This window comes from Chinchilla lanigera, unplaced genomic scaffold, assembly GCF_000276665.1.
Source record: "Chinchilla lanigera isolate Chin_1 unplaced genomic scaffold, ChiLan1.0 scaffold00063, whole genome shotgun sequence".
NCBI classification, from domain to species: domain Eukaryota; kingdom Metazoa; phylum Chordata; class Mammalia; order Rodentia; family Chinchillidae; genus Chinchilla; species Chinchilla lanigera.
The window spans coordinates 12,082,489-12,095,420 of record NW_004955464.1 but is presented as its reverse complement, the minus strand read 5'-3'; the positions used below and the strand labels follow the sequence as shown (position 1 = coordinate 12,095,420).

The 12,932-nt window shown below is 54.0% G+C and overlaps 2 protein-coding genes across 2 annotated transcripts in view; one reads left to right on the top strand and one right to left on the bottom strand.

Moving 5' to 3' along the window:
- Positions 1-420: 420 nt before the first annotated feature.
- Tspan1 (tetraspanin 1) lies at positions 421-5,832 on the top strand. Its single transcript, XM_005398688.2, has 9 exons — positions 421-476; positions 594-712; positions 1,127-1,191; positions 3,950-4,156; positions 4,366-4,440; positions 4,556-4,654; positions 4,733-4,873; positions 4,976-5,059; positions 5,336-5,832. The coding sequence occupies exons 3-9, from the start codon at positions 1,135-1,137 to the stop codon at positions 5,381-5,383; spliced, it is 711 nt and encodes a 236-aa protein (XP_005398745.1). The 5' UTR covers positions 421-476; positions 594-712; positions 1,127-1,134; the 3' UTR covers positions 5,384-5,832.
- Positions 5,833-8,459: 2,627 nt separating this feature from the next.
- Positions 8,460-12,932, bottom strand: part of Pomgnt1 (protein O-linked mannose N-acetylglucosaminyltransferase 1 (beta 1,2-)) — a gene marked incomplete in the record, with an annotated part of 10,147 nt that continues 5,674 nt past the window's right edge. Inside the window, 12 exon segments of the mRNA XM_013521599.1 lie at positions 8,460-8,808; positions 8,907-9,016; positions 9,221-9,356; positions 9,987-10,031; positions 10,223-10,287; positions 11,441-11,566; positions 11,649-11,777; positions 11,863-11,935; positions 12,242-12,300; positions 12,508-12,549; positions 12,636-12,719; positions 12,891-12,932. Coding sequence (XP_013377053.1) covers positions 8,721-8,808; positions 8,907-9,016; positions 9,221-9,356; positions 9,987-10,031; positions 10,223-10,287; positions 11,441-11,566; positions 11,649-11,777; positions 11,863-11,935; positions 12,242-12,300; positions 12,508-12,549; positions 12,636-12,719; positions 12,891-12,932 — 999 coding nt within the window.

Genomic DNA, 12,932 nt, shown 5'->3' with positions numbered 1-12,932 from the left:
AAAAAGAAGAGGAAAGACTAAGGGAGGAAAAAAGGGAGGAAATTTAATGTTCGTGAAAGGAAGAGGACTAGAAATCATTTGCTACTCGGAGGACAGAGCAAAAGCTGCCAAACCTTGGTCATTTCCTTGAAAATGTGTGCGCACGTGTGTGTGTGTGTGTGTGTGTGTGTGTGTGTGTGTGTGTGCATATGTACACATCAGTAGCAGCAGAAGCACTGTGGATGTTTATGTGTGTGACTGTTTGATGTGTAAACATGGACGGCAGCCAGGCAGATGTGCGTGCGGCGAGCACAAAGGGCCCACAGGTAGCAGTGCAGTAGCAGATGGAGGGGAGAGGCAGGTGTGCACTGTTGTGTGAAGGGCACACGGAAGTTCTGCGCTCCACTTGCATTTAGCCCTACACCTTTCCTCCTTCAGATCGGAGAGGCAAAGCCCATGGGTGACACCTCCAGGCCCAAGCCTGTTGCTCTGTGGTGGTAGGAATCCATCTCCAGGCAGCAGGGGGCAGCAGGGAGGAGGGGAGGCTGCCCCGCCATGGGTGGGGCCCGGGGGCGGGCAGAAGGAGGCTTTTAAAGAGCCTTCCCCACCTGCAGGTGAGCAGTGGTGTAGGAGTGCCAACCTGCCCCTCTACCTGACCCCAGAGCTGCACCTCCCGCGAGCTGCTGTGCCCGGCAGCTCCCTCTCAGAACTTGCTGCCAAGAACCCTGAACAGGTAGGTGATGACTTTAGACAGGAGTATCCTCTGAGATGGTATCAACCTTGAAACAGGTTGGAGGAACTGGGAGCTGCGGAGAGGGTCCTGGGTGGGTTGGAGTTGGTCTGGGGAGGAGCCGGGATGCACAGATGCCAGGAAAGGGCATGGAGTGATCTGCAGTGCGGGAGTCAGGCTTGTGCTGCCTGTGCATGAACTTGGGGTGTTCGGATCTCAGCGTCAGGTGCACATAGAGGGTGTGAGTAGCAGAGTGGCTACAGGTGTCAGGGTGGGAACTGAGGAAAGTCTTCTGGTGTCAGGGTCCAGGAGTAAGGGAAGGCTGGTGAGATATGGGTCCAGGATACTGGGTCCTGGCGGGGCCAGCCCAGGGACAGGGGGACGCAAGGCTCTAACTCTCACATGTCTGCCTCCCAGGAGCCACCATGCAGTGCTTCAGCTTCATAAAGACCATAACGATCATCTTCAATACCGTCATCTTCGTAAGTACAAGGAGAGTGCTGCCTGTGGGGCTCCCTACAGGAGCCGAGCCCGAGCTGGGGAATGGATGACTGCTATGCCCAGACTGTGCCCTGCAAGTTTGCCCCTCAGAGTGGGACGCAGAGGTCTCCCCAAATGCTGATCTCTGGTCCTAGTAGCAGTGAGGTTACCACAGGGGGGAGTGGGGTTGAGAAGCTTTAGTTCAGGCCTTCCTTCCCTTCCGGGAGGTTTCAGCCCAGGCTTAGGGCAGGGGAGGATAAGCTAACAAGGATTCTCCCCTTTCTATGGGTACTGGAAGGAGGGGCTTGCCTAAGTTCACGTAGTGTATGTAGAAGGCAATTTAGGAGCCCTCTGTATGAGGGGAAGTTGAAAAAAGGCAGGGCTGCCTCCTTAGAGCAAAGGCTCTGCCTCAGGCACCCCTTATTCATTCAACATCCATTTATTGATGGGGCTGGGAATGTAGCTCAGTGGTATCTTACTTGCCTAGCATTTGTGAGGCCCTAGCTTTGAATCCCACAAACCTCAAAACAGAAACAAAAACAGAATATCCACTGATTAAGACTCTGCACTAGGTGCTGGGGTAGCAGGTAAGCAAGACATTCTCTGCTTTCCAGGGTCTCGGGTCCAGAAAGCCAAGTAAACAGCAAATCGCAATACGGTACGCCTGATTTCAACAGAGGGCTAAGGGAGCCCACAGGAGGGGCTTAAACCCTGCCTAGTGAGAGAATACTTCCTGGAGGAAATACCTGAAGCTGTGCATTTGCATTGGGTGGGGGAGCTATAAAGCATGTATAAAGATCCAGAGGTAGTGAAACTTGATATTGCTCAGAAAACCAGGAACAGACTGCGTAGGGTGTGTTAGAGCAGCAGGCAATGAGGCATAAACCCTGGAGATAGTGATAAAGATTAGGAGACAGTGGTAGAGATAAGGAGAAACGGACAAACCAGACAAAACACGAAGCCCTGGGATGGTGACTGAGGGATAGAAGAAGGGAGGAGGAAGTCAGTGGGGGTAGAGATGATGCCCATTTCTCTGGCATGAGGAACACGGGGTTGGAGGGGGTGTCCCACAGGCAGCTGGTTACCCAGCGGAGGTGCAGCTCAGATTGGAGCTGGCCAGGTACCCATAGGTGGCCCATGAAGCCACAGGAGTGTGTGAGAGCACTTAGGAAAGGTAAATCTGGGAAACTTGGATTTTTATGGATTTAGAAAAAAAAAAAAAAAAAAAAAAAAGCGCCTGCCTGGCAAGCACAAGGTCGTGAGTTCAGTTCCCGGTATGGATTTAAAAAAAAAAAAAAAAAAAAAAAAAAAACGGCTACCATGAAGGAGATGGAAAAGGAACAGAAAGGGAGAAGGGGGAAAGGAGAGCAAGATGGCAGAGACCCAGGAGATAAGACCCATGAAGTGCTCACTGCATTTGGCACATTGGAGCCACATTAAGCGAGTTAGAGAGATTAAATGTGTGTGTAGGGGGCTGGGGATTTAGCTTAGTGGCAAAGCACCTGCCTGGCAAGCACAAGGTCGTGAGTTCGATTCCTCATACCGGAAGAAACACACACACACACACACACACACATAAATAAATGTGTGTGCAAACTGACTTGGAGTACGGTTTGGAGTGATCAGGCTAGCATGAGTACACTCTAGTCCACCGTGGTCTGTACTTTGGGCTTCCTCTGGCTGCAAGAAATTAACTTTTATTCATTTGTCTGGAGGGAGCAAGGGGATTCCAGAAATATGGAGAGCAGGGACTCTGGCCTGAAGGAGTTAAAGGCAAATCTTGTTTGCCTCTGTTGCCCAGGCCTACCCACGCTCTCCTGAGCAGGGCAGGGCAGGGCAGACGGCAACCTCCTTGAAATCTGACCCTGCAGGCTACAAGCCCAGCTTTCGGGTCCTTAGGCAAACAACATACCTGAGATCCAGCCACAGTCTGCTACCATACTCCCAATCCTAACCTGAGCCTCTATAACTGGAAAGTGGAAACTGGGCACCAAGTGGGTATTAGGCTGATTTATCCACAGAAGCCCGGGGTCAGCAAGGCCTTGCCCTAAGAGCTGCGGCAACTGGGTAGGGCCTGGCCCCATCAGAGCTACAGGACGCCCTCTGAGGATCAGGGTTGAGTCCATGAGCCTTTAAGAGCAGCGCTGCCTGCGTTCCCACTCTGTTGCCTCAGTTTCCAGTTGTGAGGCAAGGAGGTCTAGGTGGATGAGGAACAGGAGGCCTGGCCTCTGATCTCAAAGCGGAGCCAGCTGGGGGCCCAGGGTGAGCAAACCTTCTCAGTGTCAGCCCTCTTCAAGGTTGGCAGCAGGTGTAAGCTTCGGCCCTGCCTTTGTTACTGTGGTGATGTTGTGTGTGCTCAAAACCACCACCTCTGTTTACCTGTCAGAGGACAGAAGCGTTCTAGGCACCCATAGTCCAGAAGGGAAATGACACACCGCTAGCCCTTCGCCTGCCATTTTTACCCCCAGCCATGTGTTGGGAGCCTGGCAACAGTCAGGGACAGTTTTGTCCTTCTTTCTCCCCTGTGGATATTTCTAGAAACCCTGGTCTCACTTATATCTGGTCAGGTGTGAGCCTACTGCTGGGTGTCCCAGCTGTCATCCTTCTGGCACTAAAGTGTATTTCCCTCCGTGTACAAACAGGTCATTAGATTCCCCAGCCAAGGAACGCGCGTTTCTTAGCTCCCACCCTGGGGTAAGTGGACGATGGGAGGCACTGGTCAGCACTGCTTCAAAGCCTGCCTCACTTCTCTGTTCCCAGCTCTGTGGTGCGGCCCTGCTGGCTGTGGGAATCTGGGTGTCAGTGGACGGGCCGTCCTTCGTGAAGATCTTCGGGCCACTGTCGTCCAGTGCCATGCAGTTTGTCAACGTGGGCTACTTCCTCATCGCCGCTGGTGTCGTGCTCTTTATTCTCGGTTTCCTGGGCTGCTATGGAGCTCTGTCTGAGAACAAGTGTGCGCTCATGATGGTGGGTCAGACCCAGCTCCACAGGCCTGTGACCAAGGGCCCCCTTGCCTTTGACACCAAACCCTGGGGACCCCAGAACACTACTTTGGACTCCGGGGGGTATCAGCAGAGGTGCTCCCTGCCTCACTTGTAGGGAGGGTGGGTGGGCTGGGGGAAGGAGAGCGTAAGAAACTGCCTTTCCCTAAAACCAGACCCCTATTCTCCACTTAGTTCTTCTTCATCCTCCTCCTCATCTTCATTGCTGAGGTTGCAGCTGCTGTGGTTGCTCTGGTGTACACCACAATGGTGAGCACCTGGGCTGGGGCAAGGGAGGAAGGCTGGGCAGAGCCTGCAAATGGGCCGCGGCCTGGGAAAGACCACCTTCCCCACCAGTCCCTGAACGCTGGCCTGCCCCACCCAGGCTGAGGAATTCCTGTCCATGCTGGCAGTGTCTACCATCAAGAAAGAGTATGGCGCCAGCAAAGACTTCACCCAAGTGTGGAACTCCACCATGGAAGGGGTAAGGTGGGCTGGGGGGATTTGAGGGTGGAGAGAAAGAAGCAAGGCCCTACTGACCCCCCACCCCACCTGTCTCCAGCTCAAGTGCTGTGGCTTCAAGAACTACACAGACTTTGAGGGGTCGCCCTACTTCAGAGATTATCAAGCCTTCCCTCCATTCTGCTGCGACAACAGCACAACCCTCTGTGACACGCAGACGGCCGAGGAAAGTAAAGTAGAGGTGTGAACTGGTATAGAAGGGTGGGGACCGTCTTCATGGCCTTAGAGTGGCGAACGAGGGTAGGACAGCTGCCAACTATAAATGTTGTCTCCTCTCCCCAAGGGTTGCTTCAAACAGCTTCTGTACAACATCCGAGCCAATGCCGTCACTGTGGGTGGTGTGGCAGCTGGAATTGGGGCCCTGGAGGTAAGCTGACAAGAAGGTTGGGACAGGGGTATCAATTGCCACCACACCTGGGCTTCTTGATTCATCTCTGAGGCCTCCCTGGAGGAGACAGACTTCTTTCTTGGTGCTGGGGATTGAACTCAGGACCCTGCACATGCTAAGCACATGTTCTACCACTGAGCTACATTCCCAGCCCCAAAGCCAGGCTTCTAACAGAGCTTCATGTGGGCCATCTGGGATGCATCGAACTGGAGGATTCCAATCATGCCCCTCCCCCTCTCTGCCCCTCCCCATCAGCTGGCTGCCATGATTGTATCCTTGTACCTGTACTGCAACCTGAAGTAAGTCTACTTCTGCCTCCGCCACTACTGCTGCCATGTGGGAACTGGGAAGAAGCGCCCTGGATCCAGGAGCAATGATCATGGTGGGGATGAGACCTCACAGTGTCACTTGGGCTGCGATGGACCTGTCCTTGCTGCTTCAGTCTCGGAGCTAAGTAGGGACCAACCCATTAGGCTGTGCCTGACTTTTCCTTCTATTGGTGTGGTTGAGGTGCACCTGATCCAGCTGGTCTGATGAAGCCAGTTCTCCTGGCCATCCTTCCACCTGTTCCTTCAAACCCTGACACTCCCTAGGCCAAGGGAAGCTCTTGATGATCTCAGTACTCTGCTGGAAATGAGAGAAAGGCAATTTATATCATGAGCATATCCAAAATCAACAGAGCCACAAGGTGGACGTATAGAAAGCACTTCAAATCTTATAAATTAATAAAAAGTTTCTGTTTGGACTCTGTATCCATGGGGAGAGGGATCCAGCTTGCCTAAACTGCCCTTGGATTTCCTGTGGGGCTGGCAACACAAAACCCCCCTTAGAAGCCAGGCAAAGGAAAGTGGGGTAGGGATTTACAGGCCTCGGAAGGGGCCTAGGAGGGATGGTCCAGAGAGCACCGAGGAAGTGATCCCTAGGCAGCTGGCCTTCTTAGAGCATGGAGGACTTTGGCCTGAAACTTCCCCTCCTAGGTGGGGGCACTGGACTGGAAAGCTATGAAAATAACAAGCTTGCCAGGCGTGGTGGCGCATGCCTGTAATCCCAGCACTCGGGAGGCTGAGGCAGGAGGATCACTGTGAGTTTGAGACCAGCCTGGCCTACAAAGTGAGCCCAATGCCAGCCTGAACAGCATAGCAAGACCCTGTCTCAAAAAGAAAAGAAAAGAACAAGCTTTTGCCCAAGTCAGGGAGGAGACCAGAACCATTATCAAGTCAGTGGGAAAGAGCCCCCGTCGGAAGGCCCACGGTGCCCACCCCTGACAACTTAGGCAAAGCCCCTGCTTCCAGGATCTTAGAACTTCATTTATTCTCTGGCATTGGCCTGTCCGGTGCTCTAAAGACTAATCTCATCTTAATTATTGCTATGCTTCAGGTTAGGGAACCAGGGCTTTAAAAGGTCAAGTAATTTGCCCGAACCCTAAGCCTTCAGTGAAGAACTAAGCCCGGATTCAGACCCAGCTGACTCTAGAGCCTGTTTCAGCCCTGGCCATGGGGACAGCCCTGCCTGATCGAGCACCTCACCACAGTGTCCCCGAGGAAGCCCGAACACTGTCGAACCACTCAGTCACTTAGGAGTGCCTAAGGAGGACGCTATGCCAGGAGGATGGAGCGCCGGCTCCAGGCAAAGCCCAGCATGACCATACAGTCTCTCCTCGCTGCCCTTGGACACTGCATCTGTCTTCCTGAACTTTCTCAGGGCAGCCCAGAACTGCTGAGCCCAGAAAAGGGCTGACATGGTCAGGGCCACAGAGCCTGAGAGCCAGTTTTGAGGTCAGACAAGGAGCCTGCTGGGGTGCCAGGCAGACTGAGGAACTGGCCACTCAGCCCTCTGCCTACGCTGTGCCTCACACACAACCCCTCCAGGTGCCTGTGTGGAAGCTGCAAGGGATTTGTTTGCCCAGGGCGGGCTTCCACCTCAACATGAGCTGATTTTCAACCTGGCTATTTTGCTACCTCAAACACTATCTCTAGCGCCAACAAACACCAACGGCGTCAGCATGGCGAGAAACGTCCAAGCCGTACACCGCTGATGCCTTTGCCAAGCCGAGCTCCAGCACCAGCAGGGGTAGCAGAAACAAAGAACAGACATCAAGGCAGGAATTCTAGGAAGTTCCTGCCTTCCTGGCCAAAGCTATGTACTCGCAGACCCTTTCTCAACAGGTACTCTACACTCCGATTCTGATCCTAAGTCCACAGAGCCTTTCAATCTCATGGTCTCCTTTCTTGGACCGTCTCACCCTCGGGACAATCCCATCCATTTTCTGGCGAATACTTAACTTAGATTTTCCTATGCTCTTTTGCATCCATGGGTATGTGCTAATTTGATAAAAACCCTGGCCCTGGGGCTGGGGATTTAGCTCAGCGGCAAAGCACCTGCCTGGCAAGCACAAGGTCGTGAGTTCAGTTCCAGGTACCGGAGAAAAACCAAAAAAAAAAAAAAAAAAAAAAAAAAAAAAAAAAACCCTGGCCCTTAGCTTTAGACAAATGCCCAGGTATGGCTTTCTGTATACAAAGTGACTAAGGGCCCCAAACACCCTCGCTCCTACACCTCAGCACAGCCCTAGCCCCCGCCTGCCTAGTATTCTCCCACAAAATCATCTCCACAAGATCCAGGGCCTGCCACACACTTTCTGCCTCAGCCGCTTCCCACCCCTACGTTCACCTGCCCTCCCATCCCCTCTGCCCCCTGAGGATCCCTTCTGTTCTCCCCTGCTGTCTACCTGGGGACAGATACCTGGTCCAGACAGGACGGGCACCAATGGTAGTTAAACAGTGAGGAAGCCCCATAGGGTAGCTGCTGGAGTTCAGCCCCTCAGGGCAGCATCCCAGCCCAGGAAGGAACCAGGGTGGGGCTAAAGTGAGTCTTGCTGGGGGGAGCCTGGGGAAAAACTCTGAAGCCTGGGACTTGGGCATCCCCTGGTGGCCAAATGGCCCTAAATGGAAAAGAAATCCTCTGAGACAGAAAGGAAAAAAGAATCCATCCAGAGGATTCTCTCCCTCTTTCTACCCCGCCCCCACGTAAATTTACAATCACGAGATGCGTCACCAGAGATTTTCTCCTTTTTTTAATCAATGACAACCTTATCCAGCTTTGGAAATCTGGACAAAGAGGCGCTGAAAGGCCTGGCCCAGTGTGTAGGGGTCTCTGAGTGAGTCTGTGTCAGCGCGTGGGTCCCAGCTGGGCCTGTCCACGGGATGGGCACAGCCGTTTCCTGAGTAAGCGCCAGCCCCACCCTCAGGCCAGCATTCTGGCCCAGAAGGGAATCAAGGCCCTCCAGCGAGGCCTATTTCCAAGGCCCTCAGGACAGTCAATAAATAGATTTAGATTCTGAGCCAGGGCTGTAGAAGGGGTGTACAAAAGGGGCATGATCAGCTGCCCAGGGATCCCCAAGATTCCTAGGTATTCTCCTGCCCTTCTCCAACATGGAAGTAAATAAATAGACCTTAAACTCAGAAAGCAGGGTGTTGGAGCAGGGGAACCTTCCCCTTAGAGTTAGTAATTAAGTCTCATGTTAAAAACAAACCAGCCCCAACCCCACCCCTACCAGCATCTACAAAATCCTACGGGATTGGGTGAAGGGCTAGCCTGCCTGGGGGTACACAGTACCCAGCCCTGCAGAGTTCTGGAGGAGGTTTCATGTCTGTTCTGCAGCTCCTGGGGCTCCCTCCTCCTTTGGAGGTGGCTCCAGGTATATCGGGATGACTGATGGCGGCTTCTTCACTCTGGAAGATACGCGACCATTACACGCAGGAAGAGGTGCTCAGCCACATCCCTCAGTCCCACTAGGCTCCCACCTCCCAGGGCACAAAAAGGTCCTCACGAGTAGGGAGAGGCCGGGACCCCCACCACCAGGAAGTGGTTCTTCTTCCGAAATAATCTCCACAGGCCCTTGTGGTTGCCGCGCACGTCCAGGTCCCAGATATGGAGGCACTGGTGGGGGGGAAGGCAGAGCGGCGTCAGGGAGCCGTGGAAAGAGACTGCTGAGAATTCAGCAGACTGAGAATTCTTCAGAAACATGAATTTGGACAAAGGGGTTGGGAGCATTCGGAGAGGTGAGGAGGTTCTGAGGCTGAACCTGCACCTCTGGCTGTGCGGGGAGGGGATGCTTCTGGGGAGGGGCGGGCGTTGCAGTACCTTGGCAAGCTGGGTCCAGGTGGTGAAGTCATCTTCTTTTTCCATTTGGATGAATGCCACATAGACGTGGCCCTCTGTGTCTGGCACGAAGGAGTCTTCACAAGGGTGCTTGCTGTGGTCCAGGACTTTGGCCTCACTGCAGTGGCGGGTGGAGGGGTCAGCCCAAGGCAGAGCACACTTCAGGGATGTGTCACACAGGGCCCTCAGCTTAGTTTAATGCTCTGCTACTGCCATCTTGAAATTCTTTTTTTTTTTTGGTACCAGGAATTGAACTCAGGACCTTTCACTTGCCAGGCAGGCGTTGCGCCAATGAGCTATATCCTTGGCCTGAAATTCTTTGTTTGTTTGTTTGTTTTGTCTTTTTGAGTCAGGGTCTCATTATGCAGTTCAGGCTGACTTTGACCTCACTTTGTAGCCCAGGCTGGTCTTGAACTCACAAGGATCCTCCTGCCTCAGCCTCCCGAGTGCTGGGATTACAGGTGTGTGCCACCACACCCGGCTTCTGGCCTGAAATTCTTAATACTGTCTGAACCCTGATTTTCACTTTGCATAGGGCCCCACAATTTACAGAGCCAAGGGGGCAGGAGATTTAGCTCAGTGGCACAGCACCTGCCTGGCAAGCGCAAGGTCGTGAGTTCAATTCCCAGTACCGGAAAGAACAAAACACAACAAAAAAACAAACAAAACAAAAAAATTTACAGAGCCAAGAACCCCCATATTTGACTCCTTACTCCCTGCCACACAGCCCAACTGCCCTAGGCCATACCTGAGTAACCTGTGAATTTCCACTTCATAAGCGTCTTTCTTCAGGCTGAGGAGAGGAAATGTGGGTCGGGAGGGGGCAGACCCAACAGTCCCATGGGCAGCAGTGGGCAGGGCAAGGGTCACAGGGGAAAACGGGGCAACAAGGAGTAAACACAGGCCTTGGGATTGAAAGGGACTGGTGAGGATTGGTCCCAAGTCTCCCCCACGTCCTCCTTTGGGCCCTGGCGCTGTCCCCACCTGTCCACATTTTGGAGCTGGACACTTGGAACCGTATTGAACTTGTGCTTCTTGAAGTAGGCCTCCTGCATTAGGCATAAGATGTACATCAGGGCCTCGTGTACCTGGCCCACACCCGCTCACTAACACACTCGTGTCTGCATATCTGCACAAGTTCTGGGCCTGGAAAGGAGCATCCGATGTCTTCCTGACTTTCCATCCTCTTTTTAGCATCCTTGGCAAACTCTTAGTAGCTTTAATACGAACCTTCACAATTTTTTGAGACAGGGTCTCACTACATGGTTCAGACTGGCTTTGAACTCACTATTAGCCTCAGACTTGTGACAATCCTCCTGCCTCAGCTTCCAGAAAGCTCAGATTACACGTGTGCACCACTACACCGAGCTGAACTTCACTATGGCCAGAGAGCTCATGCCCACATGGAAGCACATACTGCTGACGTGTGAAGCAGCCCCTGACCCTAGTGGTTCTCCCAGGGCTTGTTCTAGAGCCAGAAACTGGCCCTGTTGGGGATGGTAGGTCGGGGGACAGGCTAGGCCAGGAGGGGAGACACTGCTGTGACTCAAGTCACTTTTTTTTTGTCTTTTTGAGACAGGGTCTCGCTATGCAGTTCAGGCTGGCCTTGAGCTCACTTTGTAGCCCAGGCTGGTCTCGAACTCACAACGATCCTCCTGCCTCAGCCTCCCAAGTGCTGGGATTACAGGCATGTGCCACCACGCCTGGCTATTGAAGTCACTTTAGAGTGACCTCTCTAGGAGATAAGGGGCTCGCTCTTGTCTTAGCTGGCCTCTGGGGACCTTCCTGGCTGCTTGGCAGTTCCAAGCTAGATCCATTCCTTGAGCTGGGCTATCTCAAGGGCCCCATGCTGTAGCTGGGGAGTGAGTGGCCCCCCAGGCACGGGGGTGTCTAGGGACCTCCCTCTTCACTTCTAGCTGAGGACTCCCACCCATTTATAAGGACAGGAGATGGCAGGGCTTGCAGGATGGACCAATGCTTGGAGGCGGAGACACATATAAGTACATATATTTAATTAAGTTACGCCTCATAACCCTATGGGGTAGGCATCCTTATCTTACAGGTAAATAAGCTGAGACTAAAGCAGGCTAGCCATATCCCCAAGGTGGTATGGCTAGTAAGCAACAGTGCCGGGACAGCTCCGGAGCCCACGTCCCTGACCACCGTGCCACACTGTGCCCCACCTCCCTGAGTCCCACTTACGTGGAAGTAGCCGTTCATGTTGAGGCCAATTATGCCGAAGTGGTAGGATCGGGAGACATCCGGGATGACGCACTCTCGGCCCCGGCGCTGTTCAGGCATCCGCATCCATATGTCCCAGTCCCAGAGCTGGGGGTGGCGGAGGATTACAAAGGTCAGGAGTCTAGGTTGGTAGGGGACTCCAGCCCACTCGCCCTACCCTGCCAGGTACCTTTTCCGGTGTGGGCCACTTGGGCTCAAGCTCTTCCTTGTACAGGGATTTCCTAAGCACCCAGCCCAGCCCAGGCATGGTCTCTACACGATACAGTAGTGCTGGGTCCTCGGCTGTGTGTTCATATCCCTGGGGACAAGGGGCCATCGTGGGAAGTATCAGCTCTGGATCTCTACAAACTACCCACCAGCTAATCCCTGGTCACCCAGCCTACCTGGTCGTTCCAGGCAGAGATGCAGTACAGGCTGTCATCTTCCTCCAGCAGGTGGATGGACTGGCTCAGGAAACTGAGAAAGCCAGGTCCAAGAGTTCAGAGGGAAGCAAGGACAACGCCAGCCACACGTGACACTGCAAGAGCTGCGGCGGGGACTCAGGAAACAAGCCTCCTCGCCTCAAATCCTCCTCATCTCCACTGAGCCTTGCCCTGTCCCCCAGCCCCAACACCTGCCCACCTACCTGGGCTCAGGCTTCCCCTCTTCTGAACTCACTTCCTCTAGAAAGCTCTCGAAGACACCTTCCCGCCTCCTGCCCTAGAGACCCAGTCAAGCAGAATTCTACGCTGTTGATAGGCACCAAAATGCTGGGCCACTCACCTGAAAAAATCCACAGCAATATCAAGGTCCTCTTCTAGAACCACAGCAAACTTGGCTTCCTGAAGGGAGAGGGGAACATCAGAATCCCAAGGGGGACGCTCCCGTCCTGGGCGCCCCCCTGAGCCCCCGCCCCCGCGCAGGCACCGCCACTCCTGTTTCCAGATAGGAAGACACAGCCTGGTAAAGGGAGGCGCTCGCCACGTAACAGGAGCCCACGCGCCTGTGTTTCTCTCTCCAGGCCCACGGGCTGCATCCATAATACTCACCGGAAACAGATTGAAAGTGGCAGTGAGGCTGGCCTTGTAGTGCTGGGTGGGGAGTGGGAATAGGGCACGTGAGCAGTGGGGTGGAGGGCAGAGCCAGGCTGCCCCTTCCATCCTTGCCTAGGCGGTACCTGAGACACGCGGGCGTTTTTGATGCTGATGGGAGTGTGCTGGATGCCCCTCAGACCGAACAGCGCCACCACGTCCATGGGTTCCTGGGGGGCACAGCCTCTGGTCATCAAGCGAGGCCACGCCCCCTCCCCACCCCTGCGGGTGCCCACACGCCAGGCACCTCACATTACCCAGTCCTCGTCTGCACGGCCCCCTGCCAGTCCTCAGTGGTTACTGCTGCTCAGCGCCCTCCTGATGCCCTCGACCTCACTCACCTCATAGTAGCCGTCGATGAAAACAGTGATCATCTGTGGAGA

What these genes read in the sequence shown, in the direction of transcription:
- Tspan1 (XM_005398688.2), top strand. Translation starts at nt 1,135, where the DNA reads ATGCAGTGCTTCAGCTTCATAAAGACCATAACGATCATCTTCAATACC. An exon ending in ACAAGTGTGCGCTCATGATG is followed by an intron (nt 4,157 to 4,365) that starts GTGGGTCAGACC and finishes TTCTCCACTTAG; the next exon opens with TTCTTCTTCATCCTCCTCCT. An exon ending in CTGGAATTGGGGCCCTGGAG is followed by an intron (nt 5,060 to 5,335) that starts GTAAGCTGACAA and finishes CCTCCCCATCAG; the next exon opens with CTGGCTGCCATGATTGTATC.